The following is a 17,272-nucleotide window of genomic DNA, read 5'->3' as shown; positions in this document are numbered from 1 at the left end:
CAGTAGTGATTGATATGTGTGATGCAGATTTTGTGTAACCATTGAATTCAATCTTAAAAAAAAACAGCAGAGGGACAGTGAGTAGGAAGAACTTCTCTCATTTGCTGAGTATTGTTAGGATACTTCAAGAAGTACAGATAGCTGTGAAACAGTTGGGGAAACATAGCCTGTGTGTCTTCCATGTCACCTGAACTTGACTACTGTTGTTAACACGTGTATGTAAGATCTGGACATTGAGTAGTTTGTGTGAACGTGGAAGGGCCCGCAAGAACAGCCAAGTGTTCTGCAGAAGGGTCCTTTTAAAGCATAAGGCAGGGTATGACATGGTGTTTAAAAACTTGAGTCTCAGCTTTGTCCAACCGTTCCTGATGTGTTCTGCATTCCCACTTACAGATTAGTGATGCTTCTTGAAATGTGTGGAAAAAGGGCAATTAGGAGACTTGGTGCAGATACAGAGAGAGGAAAAATGAAAATGAAGAAAGTGGGTTTTTTGGAAGAGACAAACCTGATGTGACTGTTTATTTAGTCTTTTGTCTTGCTGAAGGAAACTCATTCATTAAGAAGGAAAATAATTGCAGAACGTCTGTATGAAGTGACACATCTGAAGCTATTAATCATACTGTTGAAAAAATCATTGTTTCTATAGTAATTTATTATTTCTTCTGGCACAGACCAAATTGCATGTTCAACGTCAAAGAGAAACAATAAATCTTCAGTAGTTCAGATCACTACCATTAGTTCCAAGAATGTGTAGAACAAAAACAATGTATAATTTCTATTCCTTAAATAGTTGTGTTACAACAATAATTAGAAGCTATAATATGCCACTGAAAGTATCTTTGCAAACAAGCCTCTTCTGTGTGTGGATCACTTGTTTAATGCTTGTTCTTATAGTTAGGTTAACTGTTGAGACTGTTTGAAAGGTGCTAATATCAATTCTAGAGAGAGCCATGTATTGATATTTTTTTTTTCCTAAGAAGAGCATATTTAAAAGTCAACAAGTTGAGTGCCTTTGCAATGATTTCAAAGTACTGTTGTAATTTTCTATTTAAGGACATACATATACTGACAAGACACATTTAGGTAAAATAAGCTCATTCACTGTATTTTAAACTTCAGTGAGCTTATATATGTACATATATGTGTGTGTGTATATTTATATGAATTGCAATGATTACAACTTCTGTTGGATTATAAACTTGAGAATGGTTTTATTACTTGAAGCCAGAGTTTATAAAACCAGTTAAATCAGGTCTAGCATCTAGTAAGCAACTTTGTTTACCACTCATGTAGTACCAGCAACTGATACTATCTCAGCAATATGCAAATCAAAGTATAGCTGCCTTGGCACAGGAGAAGACAAATGCCTGGTTTTCCCTGCTGCAGCCTGTGAGCTCACCAATGAGCTCACTAGGTAACCCAACACTCTTCAGGAATTAAGGACAGTGTAGTATTTTGAGGGACTTTTTTTTATTTCTTTGTTTGTTTAGGTAGGTCTCTAGTATGATTTTTACTTATTTATTTTTTCATAGAAAGTTGGTGGTATTTAAACATATATTCAACATTTAGAATATGGTGACTGGTGCCCAGAGGTGTACCTTGAATCTGCTCAGTGAGCTTCTGAAGAAGCAAACTTTTTATTTGGTGATGAGAGCAGCTCAGGGAAGTTACATTTAAGTGCAACACCCTTTCTGACCTTGGCTCTGAAGTGGCATCTGTCCTACCACATAATGCATCCTTCCCCAAGCTTTCACAGAGAGGAATGATGCATCCAAGCTCACAAATGTATCCTTTTTTTTTTTTTTTTTTGAATTATTATTACTCTACCTTAGATTTCAGGACATGACTCTACAGGGCAGTCCTGAAGGCACTGCTGTGCCATTCTACCTGGGAACAAATGTGATGTCTTTACTTTCCAGAATAAGGAAATTTCTTTTTCTATCTTTTTTTTTTTTTTTTTTTTTCTTCTTAAAGTGACTTTAGAGACTTCCTTAGGCCACTGTGTTAAATTGGTTTACTGCACAGTTGGTTGAATGGAGGAAAAGAGTAAGCTCTCCTATTGCCTTAGGCTATTTCTTGTTCCTGTGTAGCTCATTTAAGTTATCTCATGACCTGCCAAGCAGAATCTATCACTTCTTCTTAGGACTTGGTCTAATAGTCACGACAATCAATACTGAAAGTCTGCCAGAGGTTTGGACCAGGCCCCTGTAAGCCTTTTATAAAACTGCTTCTTGGTTCTTGTTTAACTTTTACATTTATTTATTTTCCTTTTATCGCAAGTGTTGAAATTCTGAAAGTAGCCACTGAGTTGTCCTCCCTGGCTCCTGAATGGGGTTTCAAGAGTGCTGTTAACACTAACTTTTTGGCTTTGCAGAGGCAAAAATCCATTAATATACTATGCCACTTGTATTGCCCTTGTTGGAAACTGATTAAAAGCTTATTGCTGCTTCGTCTTCCAAATGGTGTGAATTATGGTCCTCATTTGATGGGCAGCCTGTCGAATTAATCTGTAGAATAATTCAATTATTTAGAGCAGCAATGCTGATACAAAGAGCTTACGCACTTCATCGCTAGAGGTTCTGTGCTTTTAACTCAGCAGGCTGGAAACATGATTCATGAGTGGGCTGGAGCTTTAACAATGGAAGGCAAAGCTTTCTTTGTGCATTTCCTTTCCACCTCTTTCCTTATCCCCTCCCCTTCCCTTCCCTGGTGAGGCTATTTCTGTGGTCTGCATTCACTGGTGAAATGAACTCTCAAACCAAACTGAGGAGTAGGGAAAAGGGGTGAGGTGAGAGGTGCCACGGGCCTTCATCTGCAGATTTAGTACATCTTCCCTGTTCAGAAAATACAGGGTGTATGTGGGTCAGCAGCCCCTGCAGATTTTTATTATTTATAGCCACTTCTATAAATACTGGACTTGACACAGTAGGTTCACACAGTGCCGTGCTGCTTGTAAATTGGATCATTTTTATCCTTGCTACAGTCTGGAGGTAGAGAGTGCCAGCTGACAGTGTAAGATGGAAGTGAAAGTAAGAGAGATGCACGTGTGGCAGGGAGGCTGCCACAAGGCACGGTGCTGTGTGTTGAGCTGGGAAAGTATGGCAGTGACTCTATGGCAGTGACTCTACTAGAGGACAGGGCTCTGAGTGCTCTTTCTGTTTTGATACCAGAGGGAGTTTTTTCCCCTCTGTGTGAGTTGCTGTGCATGTATGTGTGTGAAACATAGGTGCTTTTCTGTGGTAGAATTGGGATTGCGGACAGCTGGGTAGGAGGGAGCATGTGTCATCACAGAAGCAGCTCTTTGCAGCTGCCCTGGCATATAGCCAAGGAACTCACTTGGTTGCTTGTAGCCGTCAAGACCAGACTTACCTAATAATGGTTTGGGAGGAATTCAGCCCCTTCTCCATGCAGTGAGCCCTGGTTCATGCTTGGCAGCGTGCCTCCGCAAGTGCTCCAAGTCACTATCGCTTGTTAGGCAAACATTTGCAGCTGGAATGTTTGGCATGTTCCTCTGATTCGTCTGTTTTCTACCTTGCAGGTCAGCAAATTTGAAATACTGAAGTGTGCTCATCTTACTGCTGTTAATATTTAATTAAAAAAATATATATTCTTTTCTGGGCAGCAAGATACTTGGAAAATGTCACTTCTGTGTTTGAAAATAGAATAGATCCCCATCCTCCCCTTTATTACCTCCCCCAGCCAACCTCTGTAGGATCCAGGTCTTACTTCTCCATGTGTAGTCTTGCTAAGGTTGTTTTGCTACCTCATACCAAGAAGACAGCAAATAACTAAGATACATGGTCAAGGCCAAAGGAAATTTTGAACGGTCCTACTTCATTTTATTGCAGTCACACAGGATTGTTTTGGAGAGAGGGCTGGGGTGACTTATCAGGAGTTACTGAAAAAGAGAAAATATTGGTAGCAGTTTATTTTCAAATGAATGTGCTGGGCTTGGAAAAGAATTTACTTCAAATATTTTAAAATATCAACTTGTTAGAGAACAAGCGTGAAGGGACATTACACTGCATTTATTGCCAAGTGAATGTTTTCATTTCGTTCAAACTAGAAAATAAACAGACTGTACCTGAAAAAGAATTCAGAAGCTATCTTCTCTCTCAGAGAAGATCTCTCTCTTTTTCTCTCTCAGACAGTGAGAATACAAGCCCCAGGGAGCTGTTTGCAGGATCAGAACTTAGGCCTGATGTGCATAATAAGCCCTCAGGAAAGGAAAGAGAAAAGTGACTTTTTTTAACATACGGCTTTGCTTATCTTCTTGTTAGGTGGTTGGACTCTTAAGCACACAGTTAAAAAATCAAGGCATTTAAGGATTATTTATTGAATCCTCTTTCAGGCAGTATACTCTGCTGCCCTGTAGATAGTGTCATGATCAGTAATTTTTTCTTTTCTTTACTTTTCTAGTACAAGGATGCATTTATGAAGGCAAATCCAGGGTACAAGTGGTGCCCCACAACAAACAAACCTGTGAAAACCCAGACATCCACTGTTACAAGCAGGAAGAAGCTGTGGGCCTTCCCTTCAGACTCTGCAAAAGATATACCAAGCCCGAGGAAAGTGACAAAAAGTGAAGAAATGCCACAGCTTAACTTTGGGATGGCAGGTGAGACTTCTGTCTTGGGAGGTTTCTCATAGGTGAACATCCTTATTTTGTTTGAGGACTTGACATTGAGACCCACAAATATGTTTCATGTCCCCAAATTAGGTTGCTAAGACTGTATTTAAACTTCTGAGTAACAACTTTGTACCATTTTCTATCCTTTTTTTTTTTTTTAGAGTCAAGTCCAGATATATATGACATCTTTTAAGGTGTGGTCATTTGGAGTCCAGATGTGATTAATTCTTTAGCTCAGGATTGTCTGCTATTAGAACTAGAGATGTTCATTTTCTAGTTCTTGTGGATGGCTGTTCCTGAGGAACTAAGTTGTCTGTATTTAAAGCAAGAAAAGTATGATTTCATTTTACTTACAAAATAAGAAGTTTAAACGAAAGGCAGTACAGTTGGAGAGCTTGTGTTGGTGAAGAACAGATAATCTCTTGCTGATATCCACAACTGGCAAACTGTTGCAGTCGTGACCTTTAAGTATAGATATATTAATGTTCTTAAATACTAGCAGCTTAAGAACTGAGTGAAAAATTATTCCCTCACACCTTTCCTCTTTAAAGTTTCTGATTTTATAAATGTCGATGCACTACAGACTTTTCTGTATCCTACCTAGTTTATGATGATTGTGTGACAAGATTTTTCTGCTTAGTGACATCATGTGCTAGAGAAGGGAAAATGATTTTGTGGAATGAGTAGGGGAAAAAAAAAGGGATAAGAAGACTTTTATACTTTTTTTGCCAGTTTAGTGGTATGAAATTTCCTGTAATGAAATTCCTCCTGGCCGCAACGAAACTGTGAAATGTAATTCAGAATACTTTTTCATGGCACATAGTTACATATGAGAGATCAGTTCTGAAACCTGCAAGCCTCCTCATCCCATTCTGCTTTGGCTAGCAGAGAGGCATAATTTATTTTCATTACAGGTTCATTGACTTAACTGGAAGAACAAGCAGTAACTCTTGGTCTGCCCAGCTGCTGTCCCTCACCTGATAGGAGAGATCTTTAATCAACATCTGACAGAGAACTTAAGAATTAATTAGAAAGTAATCCATTTAATCTATGGAAACATTCAGTTCTGAAGAAGGCCCTATTTTGTTTTAATGTGATTTTTTATTTTTTTTTAAATTCCTTCACTTCAAACTGAGTAAGTGAGTATTCATGAGGGTCTTGCTCCAGTCCCCATGCCAATGAATTCTGGCTATTTCACGAGAATAGCAGTAGCCCATGAATTAACGACTGCTTCTGTCAGAGATGTAGCAGCATCTAAATCACAACAGATCTGTCACACCAAATGGATTATAAGTGTCATGGTAACCATGTTTTGTGTTCTTTCCTCAGATCCATGTGATAGTTTAGTTCAAATCTGAACTGAACTGAGTCTAGGACTTCCCCTTTTAAAATCCAGGCTGTGTACTGGCTGATTAACTAAAATGTAGCTGAATGACCGTAGAAATACCTTTATCTCTGAAATGCTGCTGGCTTGACTGTTTTGCGTCTTCAAGGCAGATCGCTTCATTAGGACAAGGATTATATGACAATCCACAGTCATTCCAGGAAACCTGCTTTACTTGTTTGCAACTGTAAATCCTTTTTTGATTTATTTTTGCTTGTTATGTTTTCCAAAATTAAATGAAATATGTCCCCCTGCTGGCCGTCTCTCCTCTTACCTGCTATGTAACAGCATCACTGGACTTCTGATCTGCAGCATCATTAGTGGTGTCCTTGCTTGTCCAGCCTGTGAGTTGCATTTGAGCGTGCTTTTGTCATGGCATGGCTCTCTTGTGTTCTGTTTGAGGACATAAGGCAAAGACAGCTGTTCTCAAGTGAAGGTGTCCATTACAACATCTTCTGTCACAACTACAGAGCTAAAGTGAGCAACATCTTTCCTGGAGAGAAGTGGAGGATTTCCAATGCTTTTACATTTCTGTCTCAGAAGAAGACACTCCCTAGAATAGCCAATGTCATGATAGAGATGCAAGTTTTATTCTTTAGAGAGAAGCTTAATTCTGAAGTCAGGTGAAAGTTAATTGAAACTCTTACTTGATGATTCTTTGCACTTAGCTCTTTCTCAGTTCTTTCTTTTTCTCAGACTGAAAAATGGTGATGTTGAATAAGCTAGCCTTCTAAGTTTCTAACCAGACTAATACAAAGAAAACATATAATTTCCATACAGTGAGATGGTGTAAGCTTAATCACTGCTGAAAGCTGTTGAGGAAGCCACAAATCACTTCCTATTCTGCAAGTCAGATGTGTATGCTATTTTCTCGTAACTGTTGATTTAACTATAAAGTACATTAAAGTAGTACTTAGAATTCTTCCTCTTTCATGCTAGTAGGTTCTTAGTGCCACAAGAGAAACATTGTGCTGAGAAAGCTCTATAAGCACATGGCACTGTTTGTGTGTATACCTTTTTGTCTTCCTTTATGTGAAGTTATTTTGTAATTTCAAACCTAAGTGAAAGGATTTTTGTCTTTATCAAGATCAGTTAAATGCTAGCCCTTTGCTCCAGCTGCAGCACAAATATTCAATTTGCTTGAGCGCAAAATTAAATGTTCACTTTACACTAAGCTGTCATTTTTTTTTTTTCTCCTCATGATTTTTAGTTTTAAATGAACACTTCAAGTATTTGCTTACTTGAAGGAAGTAGGGAAAAATAGATCTATCCTTGTCCTGGTGTTAGACTACTTATTTGATTAGCAGAAATCTGAGACCACATACTCAGCAAAGAAGATATTTAAGAAGTAGGGGAAGAATTTTAGAGCTGTACACTAGTTCTTCAGTTGGCAAAAACTGAGGAGGAAGACCTAAGGCAACTAGGGTGAAACTCAAGAGAGTGGCTATGGATGATCAGTGTGATGTGGGCATAAGGCAGTGCTGTACTGCAGTATGTCAGGCAAAGCATTTTCAGGAACAGTAGAGGAAAAACTAATGCTGTTGAACAGACCACAGGTGAGAGCTCATCTGACATGGTTGCCCTGCTGGTCATACATGTACAAGAAGGTCTGACTCTACCTGGAGTAACTGAAGGGGAGAACAGCAGGAATTACAAGGACTGTGGAAGATGAACATTTGATGACATCAGAAGATCTTGGTTTCTTTAGGCTAGTAAAGCTAGTAGAGGATGGACAGGGGCCACTGCTGTAAATACAACAGGGGAAAACACCATTTAAAGAAAACTGATCTCAGCTTGAAGGTGTGAGCAACAGAAAAAAAGAAGTGTACCTTTGCTTTACTCTGAATGGATTTAAGCTGAAAACTGGAAGATAGCTCTAAATGCTTAAGATTTGGCTTCTACGTTGTCTTTTCAATGGGAATAAACAAAGTAGAAAGCAACTAGCCAGCCCATAACTGTGAAATATGGAGCTCAGTAAGATCACATGGAGATCTGGAGATCTTCTTCCAGGCTTTCTTTCCAAATTACCTGTCTGCTGAGTCATTGTCTTTCAAGATGTGTGTTCAGTTTTGAATTGTTCTGATTCCCTCTTGTTTGAAGCACAGAACTTTACTTGATCAAGTAAATTCATGGTAAATGGTTCTATATTGAGGGATCAATTGTGGTTAAGTATTTGCCAATGCTTCCTATTTTTTGCCTCTGTTTATTCAGCTACTTATTACTAGTTCTATCCTTCTTATAGTGCCTTATCTCTTTGCAGAGTCTTAATATCGTTTTGCTTTTTAAAATTCGTTGTAAAGTAAAATGCTAAAAAACAAACACATGTTACTTGTTCATTAGAGAAAAAAAAAAAATTATTTTCAGTTGTTAAAGCTAGATACTATCTGGACTGTATTAAGATAATGACCACTCTTCTATTCTTGATATAGTAGTTGAACTTGGTTTATTCATGTGGCTTTTCTCTGTATTTTTGGTTTACTGCTGTTTTAAGAGAGCATCATTAACAAATCTTATCCTGTGATTGTCAATGTGAGATGCTGTCTTAGAGAAAAGCTTTGGCAATGCCCACAATATTGAATTAACAGTACCAGCAAGTGTACTTCTGAACTGGAACTTGATCATCTGCAGTGATAAACCAATAGGAGGTTTGTGACACGGTTTTTTTGCCCATGTCAGTTGACTCTCCAAAAAACACATAGGCATGGTTAACAAGTTGGAATGGGCCACAGGAATCGTCTTCCCCACGGATGTTTTGGATGCAACCATTCTGTTGGAGGCTAACAGTTTTCAAACACACAGAAGAGGGGAGTTGTGCCAGTTGGCCCTCGTTCCAGAGAATAGTCCTGGGCATATGAATTTATTGTTGTAGAGTGAGGCTTTTGTATAGGCTAGTTAAAGGAAATTGGAAGACGAGATTACATGCTTCAGGGAGACCTGAGTATCATTTGGTACTGATGTTTCCAGAAATACAGCAAGTATAATGATTTTTCCTTCTCTCACACTGTAGCTGCTGTACGAGCCATTTGGACCATGGACTTTGTCCTTCCTTCTGTACGGCTCTTTGTTAAATTGTGACCCTGTATTGCTTCCAAGGCACTCTCCCAAGATCAGACAATTAGTCTTCATAATGATGAAGAGCAAACACTATTTGGAGTGGAAAAGCTACTTCATGAGCTTGTACCAGTGTTGATAGTTTTCACTTTTTGTTCCTGTTTTTTTCAGAACTTGTGAGGTGCAGGAAGGCTGGAGGCTAGGAACTGTCAGAACCGAATACTTGGAGAAATAACATTTATCTTCATTCTGTTTTCCTCAGTTAAATGTTGTATTGGTTGGGCGACAAGTAGGCAGGCAGCCTGCCTGGCCAGTGCTTGTGCTGTACTGGCACAGAGGATTGAGAGTGCTTCATGCTTCAGAGTTGTCAGGCTGACACTTTTCACCACTAAATGCAGTTCTAAATTAAAGTAAAAAAGAAAATTGGAATTTTGTTTCAGAGCTTTATCATGTCATTCTGTTCCATCCCTTTACTGGTTCATTATCTAAGGTAGGGAGCCACTCCTTTGGGAGGAGCATCCATTGAGTTATGAGCAAGTGCGATATTAGAGTTTCTTTGTGTATGCTTGTGTATGGGATCATTACACTTGCTGTTTTAAAGATATTCATCTCTGTAGTGCATAAAACCTTTGGCGGTAAAATTTGTAAATCCACGCAATGGGGTGTTAAGCACACAAATCCAATTAAATCCTTCAAACAGCTTTGAAAGCCTTTCCCAGAGGGTACAGAAATGGTTATTTGTGATTCTCTTGAACCGCCTTTTATGGCAGCTTGCTTAGAGTGTCTGTGACAAGTAGTCTTCTGGGGGTTTAGCGCTGCAAATGGTTCTTTAAACAAGCAAATGAATAAACGTGTAAGACTTGGTTTTATTCTTTAACAGATCCTACACAAATGGGAGGCCTGAGTATGCTGCTTTTAGCTGGGGAACATGCCCTGACTGCACAAGAGGTAAGGATCTCTCTTTTTTACATTACTAGAAGTTTTCAGTTTAAAAAGAGCTCTGAAGGGAAATATTTGTCAGATGGGAGGCAGAACTTAAGATACTTCATGGGTAACCTCAGGTGGAACTGAAATGTGAGTCCAGGGATGTGGGTCTTGTTCTCCAACCAGTCCAGGGTTTGATACCAGTTTGGTACTCACTCCATGGATTGATGAATGCATGATCCGACCAGGCAAGTCTGCCCCATGAGAGGATATTATCACAGATGGAAAAGATGAGATAGAGCGACTGTAAACAAGCAAGTGATTTGCAAGCTCTTTTGGTCAAGGAACTCATGTGCTTATGTTCTTGCATAGTACAAGAACACAGCTTGGCACAAATAGCAGAATAAATATTTAATAATTTCCATATAGTCATTATTTATGCATTCTGAAACTATGCAAGTGCTAACAAGTAATCAAAGTATTGCATTCTATTCCTATTGACTCTTTGTGTCTAAAGGGAAGTTAGCAGTTTATTTGCCGTTGCAAACATTTCATTTTTATAGAAGACTGCAGTAAATAAGAGTTTCCTGCATATCTCCAGGAAGGCAGAGAGCTTTGGTCTTTCTTTAGACTATTGTTATTCATGACCTTCTTTATGGGACCGTTTTGAAAATTGTTCATAAAGTACCTGATATATTGTGTAAAATAGGTAGTCATTTTCACTTATTACCTTTTGATTCAGTCCGTCTGTGATGGTTAGATACAGAGCAAATACTTTGTAGGCTTGTGTTACTCCCCAAATGCAGTAAAATACCACAAAACTGCTTAGGCTTGGTTAACTGAATGGCACTTCTGGCTTGTCATCTGTGGGACAGACGAAAGAGGATTCATGAGATGTTCACGTCTGCACACCTGGACAGCCTACAGCTGTATTTCCATGTTTATGCTTGAATAGTTTCACACTTAAACAGTGTTTAGGAGGTTGGCAGAATAAGCTGGGAGATGGCATGGCTAGCTAAAAAGAAAAGCTCATTAATTCATTGTAGAAATGGTAAGATTCTTCTCTCTTGAATGGGGAGACTTCAGCTGGATTTTATCAACATGAGAGAGAGAGAATTCTTTGTCCTGAGGTAACTGTTGAAGTATCCTCCAGTAAAAAGGTTCAGCTTTTGCTTATCTGTGGAAAATATAGATACTGTTTTCATATAAGACAATAAGCGTATGCAGGATCTAAAACTCTGACACTTGCATTGAAAAAGAAAAAAAAAAAAGTATCATTTTTTAAAAGAACATTCTAAATGAAATCACGTAGTCTTCACTTGTATTAAAATGTGCATGTCCATTAAAAAAAAAAAAGTGTATATAGGGTTCTTCAATTGGGGAATTGCCATAATGGAGATTATTTAGTTTAACTGTCTGTGTATGTATTATAATGCAGGCTTGGGTGGCCTTGTAAGCATATGTTTTAAGATACTATTAACATCTTAAAAGTTGTTGATATAAAGGAGAGGAGCACTGTCACACAGTTTGTTCAGGACTTCAGAAAAGATGAGGAGAAGAATACTTAGCTAATAACTCTTCTAATTCCAAGTAAATTGATTTAACACCCACTGATATATGTATATATTTTTTTCTGAAGCATGTGTTAAATGGATGTAAAGGGGTTTTTCAAATCAGTTGTTTAAAGTTGGAGTTGTCAGTTCTCCAGATACCAGGTAACAAAGTGAGCATACACAAGCAAAACAAAGTGAAAGAGGCACAGTAGTGATGCTTACAGAAGTGCTTTGATGATTTAGTTATCATCTTTATATGCTGGTTATGTTTCTATGCCCATCATTTTTTTTCAATAGACAAGAAGATTTTTCATCTAATAAGAGAATTCATTATCATATGGTGGATTTCCAAACAGAGGCTTAGAGCTATTATTAAATGGTAGGCGAGGGAAGTTAAAAACCTTAGCAACAGCAAATACAAGATGGGCACAAGCAATTTTTGCCTGGCATTTGGGTCCTTTTACCAGTTAAGCAAAACTGTGATGCATATACAAGCACATTTTGCTTAACACGGGAATAAAAATGCTTAAGAGGCTTGTTCTTATTACTCTCATTACTGGAGAGAAAGCCTCATCCTGTTACTTTATTGCAGCTGTTTTATTTGCAGAAAACCTGAAACTCTGTGAGGAGTACTCCTTGCTTTAAAGCTCGCCTCCCTTCCCTGCCCACGAGGTCCGTTGCTTGCCTTACAGCAGCACCTAGTGGCCGCTATGGTTACTTCCAAGAAAAGGCTGAATGTGTAGCACTGTCCAAGACCTGGCTCTTGTACCAGTTTCCCCTTGCTGCTGCATATCAGGACCACATTAAAACCTTGCATCAGTCAGTGTGGAAGACGATCTGTTTTCACTCATTTTTGAGCAGGCTTTGGTAACCACAAGGGACTGTGGGCTCATGGTGGCAGCATCCTAATGGCTTCCCCCTCACTGCTGCAGGGTGGTTGTGCAGTGTTGTGCTGGTCTGCCCAGGTCTTTAAAGAGTGTCATGGCCGAGGCTGTAAATTAGAAACAGATGTCTTCAGTGCAGTGGAGGATGAGCAAGTAGGAGGAAAGTGAAGAAGAGATGATGAAAAATTGAGGACGTTTTATTACTGCAGGAAAGAAAAGCAGTACAATGGTGCTACTTGTGCAGCTGTTCCCTCCAGTAATTATTGTAATACTTGAGTTACATTTGATCTGGCAGTAGGTATGTGTGTCTTCAGAAGTCCTGGAGATGATCAATTTCCCCCAAAAGTGTGGGAGCAACAGCTGGGTAAAAATGACATCCTCAACGTAATGCCGCTGTTAAATGAAGGCAGCAGCACTGTCTTAAGATATCAGAAATTAATAGTAAAACCATGATTGTTCTAACCACAAAATGGTCTTAGAATTGCTGACTGACAGGGCACCAAAAAATCTATCCTTTAAGCACAAGGCAGTAGGAAATGGGGCCTCACTCTTTGCGCAGCACGCTGTTCCCATCTTGTGACATGAAGAAATTGTGCCTGTCCCAGCATGTGGCCTCAGACTGTGCTCCTGGGGTAGAATTGCAGAATGTCCTGACTAGGAAGGGGCTAACAGGGATCACCGAGTCCAACCCCTGGCTCCATACAGGACCACCCAACATTCAAACCTTGTGTCTGAGAGCGTTGTCTAAATACTTACTGAATTCCAGCAGGCTTGGGGCCACATTCAGTAAATAGAATGGGAGCATTGTTGCTATGTGGTTTTGCGGCAGGGGAAAAAAACAAGTTCAGCTGCGTACCTCAGCAAATTGTCATGTGGCATCATTCTCCTGCGTTTGGATCCAGTGTTCTGGGAGTAGTAGTGCTGGCAGATTCCTGAAGCAAAACGTTCTGCTGCTGCTGTTATGCTCAAGCATCTGGAGCAGACAGCAGTATGAGCAGCAGTACAAGCTGTAGGCCTGGTTACCCTTTAGTGCTTGGTTCCTGCAGCAACAGATGCACTTGCTAGCTGAACTGGGTATTCACCAATACGTGCTATTGACATATATGCTCTGATAACAAAGAAGATAAATACCACATTCTTCTTGAAATATTTCAAGTAAGTTGGAATTTCATGAAAAATTAAAAATCACTGGGGGAAAAAAATTCCACCCTGTTACTCAATTTTCCGAAAATCCCACAAAGCCTCCCTCTGTTTCCTCCTGTTTCCTGTAAGTTGTTCTACATACTCTATTTTATATTAGCAGTGTATTAACTTCTGAGACTCACATATTGTAAGTCTTTTATACTCAAATGCATCACTTGATATTCGAGACAATTATTTTACTGAAGGATGCTAGAATGATAATTTTCAGTAATCTATGGATAAGGTCTGTATGAATTCTAATACGGCTGTTGTGTTGTGATTTCTTTTTATTTTTATTTTTTGGAGCAGTCTCTTGTCTGAATTTTGATATTGGAAAGTACAATGCTTTCTTGCAATACTCCTCAAAAGCACCTCTAAACAGATATCCATTTATGTAAGTTATTTAAGCAGTTCTAGGCTTGTGGTGCCCTTAATTACTTATTTCATGCTGTGAAGTGATTAGCAATTATTTCTGTCACTTAGCAACACTCAGCCATTTGAAAAACTTTTTTTAGCTTCTAAGTAATTAGTGGAAGTGTAAATTGAAGAGATAGTGGCATGGATTGCATCTTGAATACAAGATAGCTGTGTATGCAGCCCAAAACAATCAGTGTTTTGTTGCATATAACTTGCAGAATTTGGAGTAACAGGAAGTAAAAGAACAAAACCAAAAACCCAGTCCCTGGTATTTTTGTGCTATTTCTTATGTGATTGTCAAACACTTTAGTATAGGTACTGAGCTGTTTTCACCTTTTAATTTGATTTAGCTGGTCCAGGAGTGTGAAACATGACATTGTCCATCTTTTCTTAAACAGCTCTTCATGTTACTACTGCCTGCCATGTCATTTTGCTTCCAGTTGTTCTTAGCTTGAGAGAAACACCAATGAGGTCTTAATCTCCACACTCCTTGTTTCAGGTTTCCTCAAATACTTGCCAATCTGATGCGACTGATTCTACGGAAGTGTGTCAGAAGTCATCGTTGTTTCAGTTTGCAGAGGTGAGTTTCTTTAAAAGAGGGATTGTTTTTTTTCCCAGTGTTTTCTTTCAAGAGGTATCTGGTGTTCAGCTGAAAGAGAAATCAAAAAAACTGACTGAAATTCATGGTAGCATTTCTTCCTTCTTTTGGGGGTTACAGTTATTGGATCGCGTGTCAGGTAGATGCGTCTGATTTGAAGTGCAGATGTGTTCAGGAACACAGCTGAAACCCTAGTGTAATAATGGAGCTGTGATTTAAGCAGTGATGTGGAGATCTCATTCCTGCACTTGTGTCGACAGACTCCGGTTGATACCTACGTTTGGATGTTATATTATGTCATCTAGCCAGGTCAGATGGGACCTTGGGCAGCCTGATCTGGTACTTGATCCAGTGATTAGCAACCCTGCCTGTGGCAGGGAGGTTGGAACCTGATGATCTTTGAGGTTCCTTGAGGTCCCATAGAAATCGTTCTATGATTCTTTGTGACTGCCTTATTCACCAGCTCTATCAAAAATAATTGTAGGTTTGGAATTTCCAAAATTTTCTTCTATAACCACAAAACAGCTCTGTGTGCTTCTACAACATTGCTATTAACGTATTTCTAGGAATTGCTATACAGTGCCACTGAGATGAGTTTTTTGCTTTTAATTATACCCTACTTCATTCAAACGGATTTAATTGGCATAAATATCACAGGGTTACAAAGAATCCAGGCCCTTTGTAAGCATCACTTGCTTGCTTACATCTTTTCAACTTCTGAAATGATCTTAATCCAGTGACATAAATATTTAGCTAAAGCAATATTGATTAGACAGGATGCTAGACAGTATTTGAGTGTCTGTGGGGAAAAAGGAAATTGTCACAGGAGGGGCTTCATTTTGTTATTTGGTTTCACACCAGCCACAAATCTCACTGCCTTGTCTATATTATTCATCTCTTCATATACTTTCATATTTCTCTCTAGATGTCATCACTTACAGAGCAGGTAGATGCCAATCCTTGCGTACATAAACTGATTTTAGTTTTAACATTAGCTCACAAGACCTTAAGCTCTAACTGAAAAGCTGAGACTTTCAAAATGTAGTATAGTCATAGTCACTGAACCTTTATTTCTGATTAAAGACTACTGTGAAATATAAAATCTGCGATTAGGCTCCTAAAGAACTTACTGGCTTTTCTTGTTAGCAAGAGGGGAATGCCTGATTCGCCATCAATTAAAAACAATTTTTAGAAGCTTCTTAAAGTTGATAAATTCCAGTGTTAATTATGAAAATAATTCAAAATCCAGTGAGATACTTCTGATTACTTACCCTGTCAGTTGAACAACATGGTATTTTGTATGGTTCATTTTGATAACGGTCTGTTTCTTCAGTGTTGCTGTAAAGTCTTGCAACCAGTAAGACAAATACAAGTCCAAATACTGAGTTCATTTTACAGTGCTTAAACAAAAAAAGTGCCAGAATCATGTCTGTACAGAGGAACTGTGCTGTGTTGCAAGATACACTCTTGCTAAGGGCTTGTGAACTCCGACTTTGCCTTACCCATCAAAGAATTTCAGTGAATGCGAGGAAATAAGCTCACCTGCACTGCTGAAGCTTGCAGTTCAGAAGTAGTTCACTGATATTCAGTAACTAGAAATGCATATTAGCAAGTTTATTTTTCGTGGATGTTAAACTGTTTGTAGTGAGGCTGCACACATTTGGTATGCAGCAAGTATGTGTATTAGCAGCAAAATAAACATTACTTGTGCCTAGATGTACGATTAATTTGAAGTGCTGTTTGCAACAAAAAGAAGTGACACAAGCTAGAAAAGGTAAAAATAAATATATTTTTTTAAAATGCAGCTTCCTTAGTTTTTGGGATAGATCTGTTATCTCTTCTAAAAGTATGTGTATGTGTTGTGCCTCTGCCCTCACTTATCTTCCGCACAAAGTAGCAATTTGTGCTCTATCAGCACCACCATTCTGTGCCTGGGTCTTTAACTGAATAGTGAAATATAGTACAGTGTCAAGTTCCTGTTATTAACTCTCTTTTAACATATCAATGGGCAAAAACAAGCCCCTCAGAAAGGTTCTAGTCTGTTTAGTTGGTCCTAGGAAAGATTTCCATTGTTAGAAACGATTCAGGATCACCATTTACATGTCTGCTGGGAAAGCAGATAGTGTTTGCTTGTTGAAGTTTATATGTTGAAGTTTGATAATGAAACTGAAGAGCTAAATAATTTAAAAATTATTTTCCTCACAGATCTCTTCAAGCACATCACAGCCAGGAGTTCCAGGAGCTGTAAAACAAACGGAAGAGTCTGCATTATTTCAGTTTGCTGAGGTATGATAGCTAAAACATGGAAGGAGAGGCTCTGAGGAGGCATGGAGCCAATAAGAGTTGTCACTGAAGGTTAAGCGGCTTAGGGATATTGAAAAAAATAAGACCTTCTGAAGTGACACGATGCACTGCTCATGGAAGAAGCTGCAGTAGTGGAAAACGGTAGCTGCCCTAGACATAGGAATCCTCTAAAAAATAGGCTTGCAGGTCAAAGTCTGCTCATAACAGCTGCCAGGATATGTAGCAGCATTGTTAGGTGGTGACCTCTAAGTTTGTAAACTACCCTTCAGTATGTAAGCTATCCTCCTTCCTTCGTGTGTAGAAAATTTAGAGTTCTTATAGGTGGCTTTTAGAAGTTTCTTCACC

The 17,272-nt window shown here is 38.9% G+C and overlaps 1 protein-coding gene across 9 annotated transcripts in view; it reads left to right on the top strand.

Annotated features, from left to right (window-relative positions):
• BBX (BBX high mobility group box domain containing) overlaps positions 1–17,272 on the top strand; it is a 128,568-nt gene that overhangs the window by 74,332 nt on the left and 36,964 nt on the right. For all 9 annotated transcript variants that reach the window (XM_042867414.1, XM_042867413.1, XM_042867412.1 and 6 more), the window contains 4 exons: positions 4,420–4,618; positions 9,946–10,013; positions 14,525–14,605; positions 16,829–16,909. In XM_042867414.1, the coding sequence (XP_042723348.1) occupies positions 4,420–4,618; positions 9,946–10,013; positions 14,525–14,605; positions 16,829–16,909 (429 nt within the window). The remainder of the gene's footprint in view (positions 1–4,419; positions 4,619–9,945; positions 10,014–14,524; positions 14,606–16,828; positions 16,910–17,272) is intronic.

This window comes from Lagopus leucura, unplaced genomic scaffold (genome assembly GCF_019238085.1).
Source record: "Lagopus leucura isolate 7727_CA_CO unplaced genomic scaffold, USGS_WTPT01 Super-Scaffold_100001, whole genome shotgun sequence".
Classification (NCBI taxonomy): domain Eukaryota; kingdom Metazoa; phylum Chordata; class Aves; order Galliformes; family Phasianidae; genus Lagopus; species Lagopus leucura.
This window is presented reverse-complemented; position numbering and strand designations above follow the sequence as displayed.